The sequence below is a fragment of the Bos mutus genome, chromosome 2 (genome assembly GCF_027580195.1).
Source record: "Bos mutus isolate GX-2022 chromosome 2, NWIPB_WYAK_1.1, whole genome shotgun sequence".
In the NCBI taxonomy this organism is placed as follows: Eukaryota; Metazoa; Chordata; class Mammalia; order Artiodactyla; family Bovidae; genus Bos; species Bos mutus.
The window spans coordinates 47,430,834-47,444,979 of NC_091618.1; the positions used below are offsets into that span (position 1 = coordinate 47,430,834).

Consider the following 14,146-nt stretch of genomic DNA (forward strand, 5'->3'; position numbering starts at 1 on the left):
GAATTTATCAGGGGGTGTGCCGGGCGAGGCGGGGGGGGGGGCGGGAACGTGTGTTTCTGTGTAAATAGAGAAAAGAGCCCCCTGCTGGTGTACGATCAATAAGTAATGACCTCATCTTTAGATTCTAATTCCCTTTTAAAAAGTTATTCATTTACAAGAAAACCGTGGAGAGTTCCAAGTTAAAGCAGGCGGGGTGGGAAGTCACTTCTAGAAGAAAGGTTAAGCTCTCCCGGAAGCAGCACGCTGTCGGGTCGGGTAGAGTCAGAAAGGAAGCTCAGAGCCCAGCCAGCGGGCTGTGGGACTGGAGCGCGCCCGGGAGGCGGGGCTGGCGGCGGAAACGGCGCACTGGTCACGCGCGGCGACTGGGGCTCGGCGCCGTCCTACCCCGCCGCCATCCGCGCGCGCAGGTGGGTTCCGCGCAAACCGCGGAGCGGCCGAGGTGGCTGCAAGCTCGAGGCGGGCCGCCGGAGGCGCGGCCGCAGGCCGCCCCTGGCTCTCGGCCCCGCCTGCCGCGGACGCTCCCCTTGCTGGTTTTCCCCGGGGGCCCACAGCGAGTCCCTAGGTTTTCCCCCTCGGCCCACCCTTCGTCTCACGTGGCTCTGGGCCACTCCACGCTAGAACCCGCGCGGAGCCGCACAGGGAGTGCTAGTGGCGGCGTCTGTCCCACACTGCGCTGTGCCTCCTGGACGAGCCTCTGCGGCCCTAAATGTGCTAACGGTGGTGCGTGTGCCGGACGCAGGTGATGTGGCAGAGCGTTGGGGACTGCTCTGCCCCGCACAGGTCCATCCAGTTCCTCCGAGGGAGGCAGGTTTGGGTCTCTAGCCGGAAGTAATCCCAAAGGTGATCGAAGGGGTGGGCGAATTACGATCATCCTCTCAAACCACAAGTGTTTGGGGTCTTGCTCGGGGTCAAATTCTTAGAGGAGGAGGAGGAAGAAGAGAAAAATTTGCCCTTTTTACTAATAAGCCTGAGTGCTTGCCAAAAGCCTGATATTGCCGCTAATTTCAGCTTTTGCAATGAAGGTAGATTTTTCTAACACCATCTTTGTGTGATTTAGCTGTCCACAGAGAATCAAAATGTGGAATGAGAGGATGAAACTAATCCTTTCTTTTGCACTGTTAGGGGTTGCCATAAACACCATTTGTTAAAAAGCATAATTATGTTGGGAAAGTGCCTGATGAGACAATTAAGCTACATAAACACACTGAAAACAAATGAAAGCCAGAAGACGCCCACACCCCTTGTGTAAAGCAATTTTTTGTTTACATAAAAACGAGAAGAGGTCTGAGCTGCTCTATTGCAACAGTGTTATTAATGTCTACAGAATCCTAATGACCCTATTTTTTCTGAATTTTCAATTGTGAGATGATGGTCACAGTGTGAAAACTTGGAACTAATGGTGAAGCCCTGTTATCTCCTCTTAGGTTAAAATGATCAGGCCAACGAACAGTCCTAGTGAAGAGAAGCCATTGGATTTATACACGGAGAACACTATTAATTACACCACAGCATGTTAGCTTTAACTTAATAAGCTTAATGTGTGTCTCAGAGTTGTACACCATTCTCTGCAGTATCCCTCACAGGAAGAACTTTACCTGTCACAAAATGTTCCACAGTAAAATTTACTGAATGAGTTCATGAGGGCCACGTTCACTTTTAGCTATATTTAAAAGAGGTGGAAATACGATGACCTGATCTTTAAAAAGGGGAATTTTTTGTTTTGCAATATTTAAACTTAATTTCATAATATCATTTGAAGTTTGGAAAGATAACTAGTTGAGAATACCATTCTGGGGTACTGAAGAAAGTCAAAGCAACCTCCAAAACTTGTATGATGATTCCATTTTCAAAGAAATCAGTCACATTTTTGGCTGATTATTGAGTAACATATCCGAGTACTCCATGTCAGCTTTCAGTTCAATGTACAAAGTCCTGTGAAAGATTTTAAACTGGTTTAGGGACTATGGAGATCAAAGTACAAGAGGAACTTAGTCAAATAGTTGTCATTTAAAACCTCCAAGTGAATTTCCTTTATTTGTTCATGTACTATCCATGGCATGGCTGGTGGAGGTACTCTTTCTGTCAAAATAGTGTTTGTAAGAATCAGCATATTAAGTAATGTCTTGTTTCTCTTTTCTGTATTTCCTCAGTAATCTTATTTAACAAAAGTATCATACTTCCTCAAAAACAGGATTAAACTATAGAAGGCAATATTTAAAAGAGAGTGACATACTTTAATGAAAAAGTTTCCCGTGACAGAATTCAGACTGAGTACTTGATGGATATTTCTAGTGTGTTACTGTCTTCACATGTTCATATGTGCATGACCACATGTGCATGGTTTTTTGGCTGAGTCGATGTGAGATATTATCCTTTATGTGTTACCTATGAATGAAATAGTAAAGTATTCATGTTATGGCTACCTGGTTTCCAAACAGCTATGACTTTTTAAATGTTTAATGAATGTGAAAATATGAATAAACTGTAGAAACCAAAATGAAGACTCGTTTTTCTCCTTTTCTAGAAGAAAATCACCATGTCTTCTTGTCGAGTGGGGCTCCGTTTGGCTGCCTGTTTATTAAACATTTCAGAAGCCAGAAAAAAGTGCATTGTTGAGAACATAGCGAAAGCTGCTCTTCTTGAAAGAAATGGTAGGAACAACAGGCAATAGATGTGAATATGTAGTGTTTTGATAATAAGAATAATTTTTTTATTCTGCTGACAGTGTCCATGGTACATACTTCTCCTTTCTTCCTGAATTTTCTCCCTGTTCTTGGGCTATCATAGCTTGGCTCCAGAATGCTGAGATAGATCACTTACTCAGATGTACACATACACTCTCTTCCAAATGCCTGCATACCATCCACAAGCATATTTCTTCACATTGGAGAGGGTGTCTGAAATGCACATTGTTCAGGATATTGACAGGACTCCTGAAGAGGATATATTTACATACAGGTTTAATGTTTCCCTCATGGGCCATGTGTATGATCATTAATAGAATAAGCATAATTCATTATGCTTTTTATTCAGCAGGTTAAATAAAAAATAAACTTGTCACATACCAAGTACTTTTCAAAAGCACTCCTGCCAGCAAAGCCCAGGCTGTCATTACAGCATTAATATTTCTACTCCATTTTCTCCGTATAAAGACTCTTAGGCATTTAAGTGATGTGTGTAAGATCATTCAGCCATTCAGATTCAGAAGACTGAGACTCAGGTCTCCTTTAACCCCTGGACCAGTATTTACTATTAGAGATGCTACTCTTTCTCTCTTTTCTTAACCTTTGTTAAAATGTTCATGTGATGACATATAGTTCTAAATATTATTTGTTTTTACTTTCACACTTACACAAAACACAGTGTATTTACAGGTTTACCATCACTTAAATACAAAAGCTTTGTTATTAAATCAACAGCTTTTTCGGCAACAGGTGAGTGTTAGGGTCATAGCCCTGAAGCATTTGAAACAGTCTATTTTAATTTCTGGTTGTCATTTTTTATTTGGTTATTGCTTTTCATGAGAGAGAGGTGCTTTTCCTGGGCCTGTTTCTAACACTGAGCACATTTAAGTTACCATCTAGCAACTTTGGGGGGCTAGGAATGTCTGTGAAAATTCCTGATAATTGCTGATAGGAAAACTCCTCTGGAGCCAGCATGCAGCTGTGCTTTTGCATTCTCTTTGTGGGAAGAGCCAGCTTGGGCCCCACATTGTGAGATAGTACATCTAATGGGATTGGGTGAATGTGCAGAGACACATTCTGTGATTAAGTGACTGGGCAGAGACATTTGTGGAAGTCACACACTGATGGACACCTGGGTCTCAACTCACAGTTTTTATCAGCTTATTAGTGGCAGCAGCTCAAATGGAATTATAGCTATTATACTCTATTACAAATACCAAACAATTTACTTCTGCTGAGATTCATACTGACAGCTCCTCCTGCCAGAAGTAATTTTTTTTTTCTATATGCATGCTTAAGAAATTGCAGGAGAGAGTGTTTCATTCTTTCAGTATTTGAATCAATTGAATCATATGAAACTGAGAATAAAAGCTTTTCAGAAGAAGATTTCGGATGAAAAAAATAAAATTATCTCTTTTCGTCTAAAAGCTAAAGTATGTTGAAAAAAACACATAAAAAGGAGGTTGTATGATCTCGTTCCTGCTCTGTCTTTCATAGTTTTAAAAATGCAGGGAAGGTAGCACTAGTTAAGAAAATGACCTGCTGTTTTACAGATACTTTAAAGGCATTTATTTTTAAGTGAGTGGAATCAAACTATATCACCTATATTTTTTCCAATTAAGCAATGTGAAAACATTTAAATAGTCTGAAAGGTCTTACGTAAAGAAAGCTGAGTTATAAATTTTAGACCTACACCAGGGTAGGTCTCTGTAGATGCTCATTTGGTTATGAGTGAGTGACATAAGTTTATCTTTTCACGTTATTAAAATTAATAGCATAGGGCTGCTTTAAGCTCTGTAGTTCCGTATGTAACTTATTTTCCCTCTCCTTGAAAAGATTAATTGTTAAGCTGCCAGGGGACAGAGCGACAAAGGTATAATGGCATAGTGAAAGGCTTAATTACCGCCTGAAAACTTTTGTCCTTCACTTTGAATTTGCTTTTGTAGGCATATGAGGAACTTTTAAGGAGCTTGAGCAAGGCTTGTAAACTTCAAAAATAACTACGGGGTTATGGGTGGTCACCATACAAGGGTATGGCAGCTTTCTCCTCCAGGTTACACGTTTCAGTGAGTCACACGTGGCTGAAGCCTGGAAGTTGTTAACATCTGAAGGCTGTTGGTGGCCTTTGAAAAGGAGATGCTGGAGTCAGAACAGTTTCTAATAGGCAGGTGCATGTATCCCAGGAACCTCTGCTCTAGGCACTAATTGGCCTATCCTAGTTTTTCCAGATGTTATTTTTTGATCCGGTTTGATCTCTGGGTTTGGAAGGAAAAATTGACAAGGCATAGAAGATGAGATTGAAAGGGAACAGAATTTAGTGTGATACGATTTGGTAATAAAAGAGACTATCAGCTTGGACTGAGTTAAGAGAACTTTGACAAATTCAGAAGCAAGTGCAAGAGAAGGTCTCTGATAGACACTGAAGCCTAGTATCTGAGCTGAGCCATCCGATTGTAAAGGAAGACAATGAAGGACATGGACATTACTGTCTATGAATTTCCTGACTAGTCAGTGTCACTTCAGAGGTCACCCCTTCCCCCAAATTTTTCTGTTAAGCTAAATTTTGTTGTATCAAGAAAAATAAAGTATTAAGGTTTCACCAGAGAAAAAAAATTCTTGCATTTATGTGTTGTCTTTTATATAGGACAGAGACATCCTGAAATATCAGTGCTCAATGTATTTTCTGATCCAGAGTACAACAGATCAGTCATTACAATAGCAGCTTCTATTGATGAGTTAGGTAAGATTTCAGTTTCTTTTTCTATGTATGTCTTTTGGTGAAGGGTCGGCTTCCAGTAAACCCAAATGCTCCTTAATCATTGATTTCCTGTGTTAATCTGAATACTCTTTTCCATACATAAGAAGTCTACCTCAAAACTGCATTCCTTCGTTTTTCTGAACAGGTACATCTTTGAGATATGCATTTCCTACTTCCTCTTCATTAAAATGAATCTTGGGGTCCAGTATTTAATAACATTCTTTCCCTGAAGATGATCACATATTTTTTGTGGCTAAGAAAAATATCTTCAGATTTTTTTTTCATATTTATATAAAGATCACTTTAAACCTTTATTTTACTTAAAAAGAACAAGTCAAAGAGTTTGTAAAATATCTTCAGATTTTAACCTGTGAAGTCGTAGTGTTGAATTTGCTTTCACTGATAAGCTGACTTGAAATGAAACATGCTAAGCAGTTGTGTTTTGAGTCAGGAGCCTGAAATCTTGAGATGGTCCATTGGGTGAAATGAAATGGGTTTCATGTGTCCTGCTGTAAGGTTTAGTGGGACAGCTTGAATTTGAAGGATCATACTTGATTAAACAAAAATCTGTATCATCCTTAGCATTGCTTGGTAAAGAATTTAAATTATTTTCAGATAAACTTGGTTTCAGCTTAGCAGATTGTCTTTTCTCAAAAGGTATGTTTGTTTGGAAAGCAAAGAGCTGATGGATGATTATCAGCAAATGACCAAAATGGTCATACTGCACGCTAATGAAAACTCAAGAGTAATAACACTCTGAGGTGTCTATATGTATTTAGATAGAATAATTAATAAACCTGGAGAAGGAAATGGTAACCCACTCCAACATTCATGCCAAGATAATTCCATGGACAGAAGAGCCTGGCAGGCTACAGTCCATGGCGTTGCAAAGAGTTGGACAAGACTAAAACGACTAAACACACACACAAAATTTAATGAAAATCTAGTTATAAGAGCAAAACTAAAATACTTATGGTATACTTTTAAAAACATATTTTTGTCTTTGTTGTTCAGTCACTAAGTCATGTCCAACTCTTGGCATGAGCTGTAGCACACCAGGCCTGACTCTCACTATCTCCCAGAGTTTGCCCAAGTTCATGTTCATTGAATTGGTGATGCTATGCTATGTTTGTCTATTTTAATATAAACTCATAAAATATTCTGAAGATAACAAAGAATTTTATCAGATTAATTTGATAAAGTTGAAAAAATTAAAAGTAACCAATTGTAAAAAAGGATACAAAGTTTTTTTAAGGCCAGTAAACTTTGCTTTCTTCTTCCACTTTGGGAAGTAAAGAGTTGGAAGAAATGTGAAACTTTGTAACACTTGGGGAGTGGGGAGAGGGGAAATGTTGGATCTTACATTTTTCTTTGTTTTGGATGAAAAAACAATCTTCTGTACATTTTACGAAAGGAACACAAACTGGTAGGACAGTAATAATTATAGCTGCTTCCTTAGATGCAATTGAAAGTTTAATGATCTTATTTTTTTTAATTTTACATTTTTAAGGCAATTCTGTTCTGGCTGCCTGCTTGGAAGCCTTCCAGTCTATCGATATGGAGGTTCAGGAGGGGATCCATCCTTGCCTAGGAGCAGTGGACCTGATTCCCATTTACCCTCCCTCTGGTGTCGGAGTGGAAGAGTGTGGAGCTGTGGCCAGAAGTAAGAGAAAATTTTGGGGAAGTGGGTTATTCCTTAATGGAAACCATTTTTACAAATCAGAACAGCTTGTGACAATATAATCACTCCTCCGTTCCCTGGGAAAAATCGACCTTGAAGACTTGTGTCAACAATAAGCTTTCATCGGTTGCAGTGGCACACACAGTGTCTTTGTGACTCATCCTTCCACTTTCTATCCTGTGACGCTGTGGAACACTCAGTGCTGTGGGATGCAGCCACTCGATCATTGTGTCCCCTTACAAATCCACGATAGACCATGAGGAAACAACACTAGTTTTTAATGAGTTCCTTAGACTCTTCAGGGCAGAACGATGGTGTGTTTCGCCCATCTGTGTTCTATTTTCTCGAGCAGGGGTAATGATGAGGTTGAAAACCCACTTAAATGTTAACTCCTACCCCTTTTTCCTCTGATTTTTTTTTTTTTCTTCTCTTTTTTCCTTGTGTACAACTCTCTATAAGATTTTCTTTAGAACTGAACTGTCACATGCTTGATTTCAGCCCCAGGGGTAAGTTTAATTTGGAAAATTTGAGCTATGTCACTTGAGGTGTTTTTGAATTAAGCAAATTGGGAGAAAAGAAAGACCTTTTGCCTGGACTGTCTCGCTGGTTAATTATGAGATTCAGAGGCCCATAAGCTTTGGGGGAAAGTCCGCTGTAGGATGATTGCAGACTTCTCTCTATGACCTCAGAAATCCTCTGCGGTATTGCCTCATTTTTAGGTAACAGGGAGGTGTGTAACATTTGGGATGTAGATTTGGACTCTAGCTGAGCTGCGTCAAGCCCTAGAAATAGGAAAGGAGGCTTGTTTCCAAAGGTGTACCTCACTGCTTGTGCTGCATTTTTAACATGACCTGACAATCTGTGGATTATTTCTCTGGGGAAATCTTGGCCCAAAATTTGGTTTACTTTTCCTCTAAGAAAGAGTTAAAATTCAGCATGGGGAAAAATACATTTCACACGAAAATGAAGAGTTCAGAATTGTTCAGACCAGAATAGTGATTTTAATTGTCTTCAAAACAATTATGTTCAGTTATATTAAATCTCAAATTAGTTAGTACATGAAGTTCTTCATTACATCAGGACTGGTCCACCCCAGATTCTCGGCCAGCATAGGAGACAGTTGACAACAGGAGGGTCTGGACAGAGTACTTCTCCCTTCCTTTGCCCTTTTACTTCATTGGCAGCTACTGTACCTCATGATTTAAACATGGACATTTCTAATTAAATGTGAGCTCAGCTGCATTCTTGAACTAATTTATAACATTCAATTTGAAATGTAATAGCTTCAATCTTCATCTGATTAAAAACAGTCATATACTGTACATGGTTACTATTTTGATGCTCCAACATGCAGTTTTTATTTTTACATTCTCCTTTCTACACAGCTGTTCATTTAATATCATCCATTTTTTTTAAGTTTTTAAACTTTTTTTGGTAACAGCATGCTCAAGCATTCTTATGAGGAAGAAGTGTTCATATTCTAGGATCTCACTGTTCTCAGAACAGTGACAGGATGTTTTCTACTAGGGTAACTGCTTCTCATGGAAACTACATTAAAATAATAATTTAACTAACTTTCTTTGGGAAGAAGGGCAGTGGAGAACATTCCAGTGATGAAGAACATAGTCAATATGTCTGATTCATGTATGCTTTATGTGCAAAAATTCTGAATGATATATTTCAAACATTTTGAAAACAGTTGGAAGCTTGATTATTCCTTAAGGAAGGGGTTCTTAAAGTAGGGTCCAAACTTGGTATTCAGGGAACTTATAAATAATGTTAGAGTCACTTGCAGTTTTTTATGATGTATATTTGTGTATACATACATAGCTACACAAACACATATCTTTGCATATAATTTTAGTTTAAGAACTTCCACCTCGCAGTTCAGTTCAGTTGCTCAGTCATGTCCAACTCTTTGCAACCCCATGAACTGCAGCACGCCAGGCCTCCCTGTCCATCACCAACTCCTGGAGTCCACCCAAACCCATGTCCTTTGAGTCGGTGATGCCATCCAACCATTTCATCCTCTGTTGTCCCCTTGCCCTCCTGCCCTCAATCTTTCCCAGCATCAGGGTCTTTTCAAATGAGTCGGCTCTTCGCGTCAGGTGGCCAAAGTATTTGAGTTTCAGCTTCAACATCAGTCCTACCAATGAACATCCAGGACTGATCTCCTTTAGGATGTACTGGTTAGATCTCCTTGCAGTCCAAGGGACACCACAGTTCAAAAACATCAATTCTTAGATGCTCAGCTTTCTTTATAGTCCAACTCTCACATCCATACATGACCACTGGAAAAACCATAGCCTTAACTAGACCTTTGTGGACAAAGTAATGTGTCTGCTTTTTAATATGCTGTCTAGGTTGGTCATAACTTTGCTTCCAAGGAGTAAGCATCTTTTAATTTCATGGTTGCAATCACCATCTGCAGTGATTTTGGAGCCCCCCAAAATAAAGTCAGCCACTGTTTCCACTGTTTCCCCATCTATTTTCCATGAAGTGATGCAACCGGATGCCATGATCTTTGTTTTCTGAATGTTGAATTTTAAGCCAACTTTTTCACTCTCCTCTTTCACTTTCATCAAGAGGCTCTTTAGTCCTTCTTCACTTTCTGCCATAAGGGTGGTATCATCTGCATATATGAGATTATTGATATTTCTTCTGGCAATCTTGATTCCAGCTTGTGCTTCCTCTAGCCTAGCGTTTCTCATGATGTACTCTGCATATAAGTTAAATAAGCAGGGTGACAATATACAGCCTTGACATACTCCTTTTCCTTTTGGGAACCAGTCTGTTGTTCCATGTCCAGTTCTAACTGTTGCTTCCTGACCTGCGTACAGGTTTCTCAACAGGCAGGTCAGATGATCTGGTATGCCCATCTCTTTCAGAATTTTCCACAGTTTATTGTGATCCACACAGTCAAAAACGTTGGCATAGTCAATAAAGCAGAAATAGATGTTTTTCTGGAACTCTCTAGCTTTTTTTTTTTTAATTTAAATTTATTTATTTTAATTAGAGGCTAATTACTTTACAATATTGTATTGGTCTTGCCATACATCAACATGAATCTGCCACGGGTGTACACGTGTTCCCAATGCTGAGCCCCTCTCCCACCTCTCTCCCCATACCATCCCTCTGGGTCATCCTAGTGCTTTTTCAATGATCCAGCAGATGTTGGCAATTTGATCTCTGGTTCCTCTGCCTTTTCTAAAACCAGCTTGAACATCAGGAAGTTCACGGTTCACATACTGCTGAAGCCTGGCTTGGAGAATTTTGAGCATTACTTTAGTAGTGTGTGAGATGAGTGCAATTGTGCAGTAGTCTGAGCATTCTTTGGCATTGCCTTTCTTTGGGATTGAAATGAAAACTGACCTTTTCCAGTCTTGTGGCCACTGCTGTTTTCCAAATTTGCTGACATATTGATTGCAGCACTTTCACAGCATCATCTTTCAGGATTTGAAATAGTTCAACTGGAATTCCATCACCTCCACTAGCTTTGTTCATAGTGATGCTTTCTAAGGGCCACTTGACTTCACATTCCAGGATGTCTGGCTCTAGATGAGTGATTACACCATCATGATTATCTGGGTCGTGAAGATCTTTTTTGTACAGTTCTTCTGTGTATTCTTGCCACCTCTTCTTAATATCTTCTGCTTCTTTTAGGTCCGTAACATTTGTGTCCTTTATCAAGCCCATCTTTGCCTGAAATGTTCCCTTGGCGTAAACATGGTTAAAAGTCAAATGTACATAGTTTGTTCCCCAAACTCTGAAGACCTACATAACTTCCCTTTCCCCCTCACTATGCACATCCTTCTATTTCCTTCTCCCCTGAGCCAGGTCTTTCAATTCTTTTATCTTATTATTTAGGATTCAAATCCTATTTTGGTACTTTTTTTTTTTTTTTATTTTCAGTTCAGTTCAGTTCAGTTTAGTCACTCAGTCGTGTCCGACTCTCTGTGACCCCATGAATCGCAGCACACCAGGCCTTCCTGTCCATCACCGACTCCCGGAGTTCACCCAAACTCATGTCCATCGAGTCGGTGATGCCATCCAGCCATCTCATCCTCTGTTGTCCCCTTCTCCTCCTGCCCCCAATCCTTCCCAGCATCAGAGTTTTTTCCAATGAGTCAACTCTTTGCATGAGGTGGCCAAAGTATTGGAGTTTCAGCTTTAGCATCAGTCCTTCCAAAGAACACCCAGGACTGATCTCCTTTAGAATGGACTGGTTAGGCATTGTCTATTGACTTCTCACTGTAGAAGATGAGAATTTAGCTTCCTTTCACCACATCCCTCACGTCCAGTGTGCGTGCAGACACACAGACACACACACACTTACATTTTTTGGATCAGTATTTAGTGGTCACGTTATTATCACTATATAAACATTATTCACAATGAAGCATTTAGACTTTTATTATTTTAAGTAAGTAAGTAAGTAAATGTCGCTCAGTCGTGTCCAACTCTTAGCAACCCCATGGACTGTAGCCTACCAGGTTCCTCCGTCCATGGGATTTTCTAGGCAAGAATACTGGAGTGGGTTGCCATTTCCTTCTCCAGGAGATCTTCCCAACCCAGGGATCAAACCCAGGTCTCCCGCGTTGTAGGCAGACGCTTTACCATCTGAGCCACCGGGGAAGTCTTTCTGTAAAACCTTTTCTTTTTGCTAGAATTGATTGTTATCTTTTTGATTGTTTGTTTACTCAAGTTGTTTATATACTTACCACTGATTTAACACCAGACTCTGTCAATAATAACATTTATCCCTGCATTCAGATAAAACACATCATGTATTGACTGTTCCATAAATTTTGTCTTCTTAAACAACTATCTTTTAGAACTTTTTGATCTGATTAGAACCAGTTACTCTAAATTTGTTGAGGATAACTGTCATCATAGCATTTCCTATTACTATTTTCCTAGGTTTTCCCTTCATCTTTCTGCATTTTGGATATCCTGGTTCCTGAATCCCACATCTTCTCTCCCTCCCCACCCCCGCTTTATTTTATGCCCTTGTTTTAGTGGAATGTATCCTCTTCTGGCTTTATAAAAAATGAGGGGGGAGGAGGAGAATAAATTTTTGAGAACTTACATGTCTGAAAATGCCATTATTTTACCTTCATACTTAATTTTTAGTTTGCCTAGGTATAGAATTATATGTTAGAAATGATTTTACTTTATTTTGAAGACATTGTATCAATTCTTATTTCCATGTTGCTGTTGAGACTTCTGAAGCCATTATGATTCCTGATCTTTGTATATGATCTGTCCCTTCTCTGGAAGCTTGTAAGATCTTCACTTTGTTTCTAGTGTTCTCAAATTTCTCTGATGTGCCTTTACATGCATCTGTTTTCATCCATTATGCTAGACACACGGTAGGTCCTTTGAGTCCTTGAAACTCATCCTTCATTGCTGGAAATTCTCTTGCGTTATTCCACTGATGACTTCTGTTTTCTCAGTTCTTTCTGGAAGCCCCATTATTTGGTTACTGAAACTCTGTACTGGTTCTCTACACTTACTTTCTCTCTCTTTTTTTTAAATCACTTTGTATTTTTACAATAATTACTTGCAAATGTCCTCTACTTTATATCGAAAGCCTTCAATAAGTTTTTCATTTCTTCTGTATTAGTTTCCAGGTGCTTTTATTTACTCTCTGAGTGTTCACTTTTCTAAATAACATCCTGGTCACATCTCATGAATATAGTAGCAATGTATAAGTTTTGACAGTTTCTTCTTTCTGCATGTTGTCTGTTCCCACCTCCCTACCCCCACTTACACCCCCAGGTTGCTTTCTCCTGTTTTGTTTTAAAACCTTCCTCAGATGTCAGATGATCATTGGTTGGCTGCTTACTCCAAGAGTGGACACTGAAAGACTGAGTGGATAATCTGAGGATGTAAGTGAGGTTTGTGGCCGGGTTGTTTCTTTGGAGAACTTCTACTATTTCAGTATCTTTGGGGTCTTTCTTCTTGGGTTTTTCTGGTTTCCTAAAGAAGAATCCACCAGTCTTCAGCCTGGAGTATTCAGCTGTCCATGATTTAGGAACTGAGTTGCAGAAGAGACTAGAAGAGTCTCAGCAGTTAGTATGCAAATGTTCCCTTCATTCCCCTCTTTTCCTGAATCCCCACTGCCCTCAGCTGTATCCCCTAGTCCAGACACAGATAGTGTTTACCTCTTATGTCTTCTGCCAGCTCCCCATCCATGTGGAGGGGGTGGGATCTAACTGCTGCTTAAACAGACTTTCCACCAGTCTCCCTGTTTGGAGCTGTGGCTTTAGCTTCTATCCCAGAATGAGGTCACCAGTCGTGACCATTTCCAGGTGCCTGTGCTGTAAGTCAGGCCGCTTCTCTGCTGTCCAGGGTCTTCTGCTCATCTTATATCCGTTCTCCAAGTTTCAGTCCCATCGCTTCCTTTTCCATTTCTGTTTGTTTGAGGGAATCAATGCTTTGCAAATAGATCTCTTTGACATCTTTTTTTCTGGGATTTTTGGAAGAAGTGAATGTAAACATAGGGATGGATCTACACTTTCATCTTTACTTGGAAGTCCCTACTTCTCTGATTCCTCTTGGTGATTTTGATTATCTTAGATCCTTCAAGGTGCAATGAATTCACCTAATTGGAACCAAAGATAAATTTACAGGAACATTGTTCTTTTTTCTGACTTCTACCTCATAATCAAAGGTATTTAGTCTCAATTTCTAGACTTCAATTATTCTTTTATAGACTGATTACTGTGGGCCATTTGCTGCGTGTGTATTTTCCACTTGTTCCTTGCTCAGTGTTTCACGTGCCAGAGACAGTGTCTCTGAAATGTGACCTTGTTTCTCACTCACACTCAAACCTTCCTGCTGCTGCTAAGAAGGACTAAATGAAGATGGAGGGGTGGGGTCAGAGCAGGAGGTGCTCAGACAAATCCCCCCAATGATTTGCCAGTGAAAGTGGGCTTAACTAACCTGTGATTTCATAATATTCTGCTTTGAAAGTCTAGACCATAGCTATGAGTACTGTAAATCATATGGAAACTTGCT

General features: G+C 39.9%; 1 protein-coding gene across 8 annotated transcripts in view; it reads left to right on the forward strand.

Annotated features, from left to right (window-relative positions):
• The first annotated feature begins 238 nt into the window (after positions 1 to 238).
• FTCDNL1 (formiminotransferase cyclodeaminase N-terminal like) overlaps positions 239 to 14,146 on the forward strand; it is a 118,026-nt gene continuing 104,118 nt past the window's right edge. For 2 of the 8 annotated variants that reach the window (XM_070388643.1, XM_070388636.1), the window contains exons 1-4: positions 239 to 407; positions 2,525 to 2,651; positions 5,329 to 5,424; positions 6,953 to 7,105. In XM_070388643.1, the coding sequence (XP_070244744.1) occupies positions 2,537 to 2,651; positions 5,329 to 5,424; positions 6,953 to 7,105 (364 nt within the window). In that variant the 5' untranslated portion in view covers positions 239 to 407; positions 2,525 to 2,536. The other 6 variants (XM_070388649.1, XM_070388599.1, XM_070388606.1 and 3 more) reach the window with 6 other exon arrangements.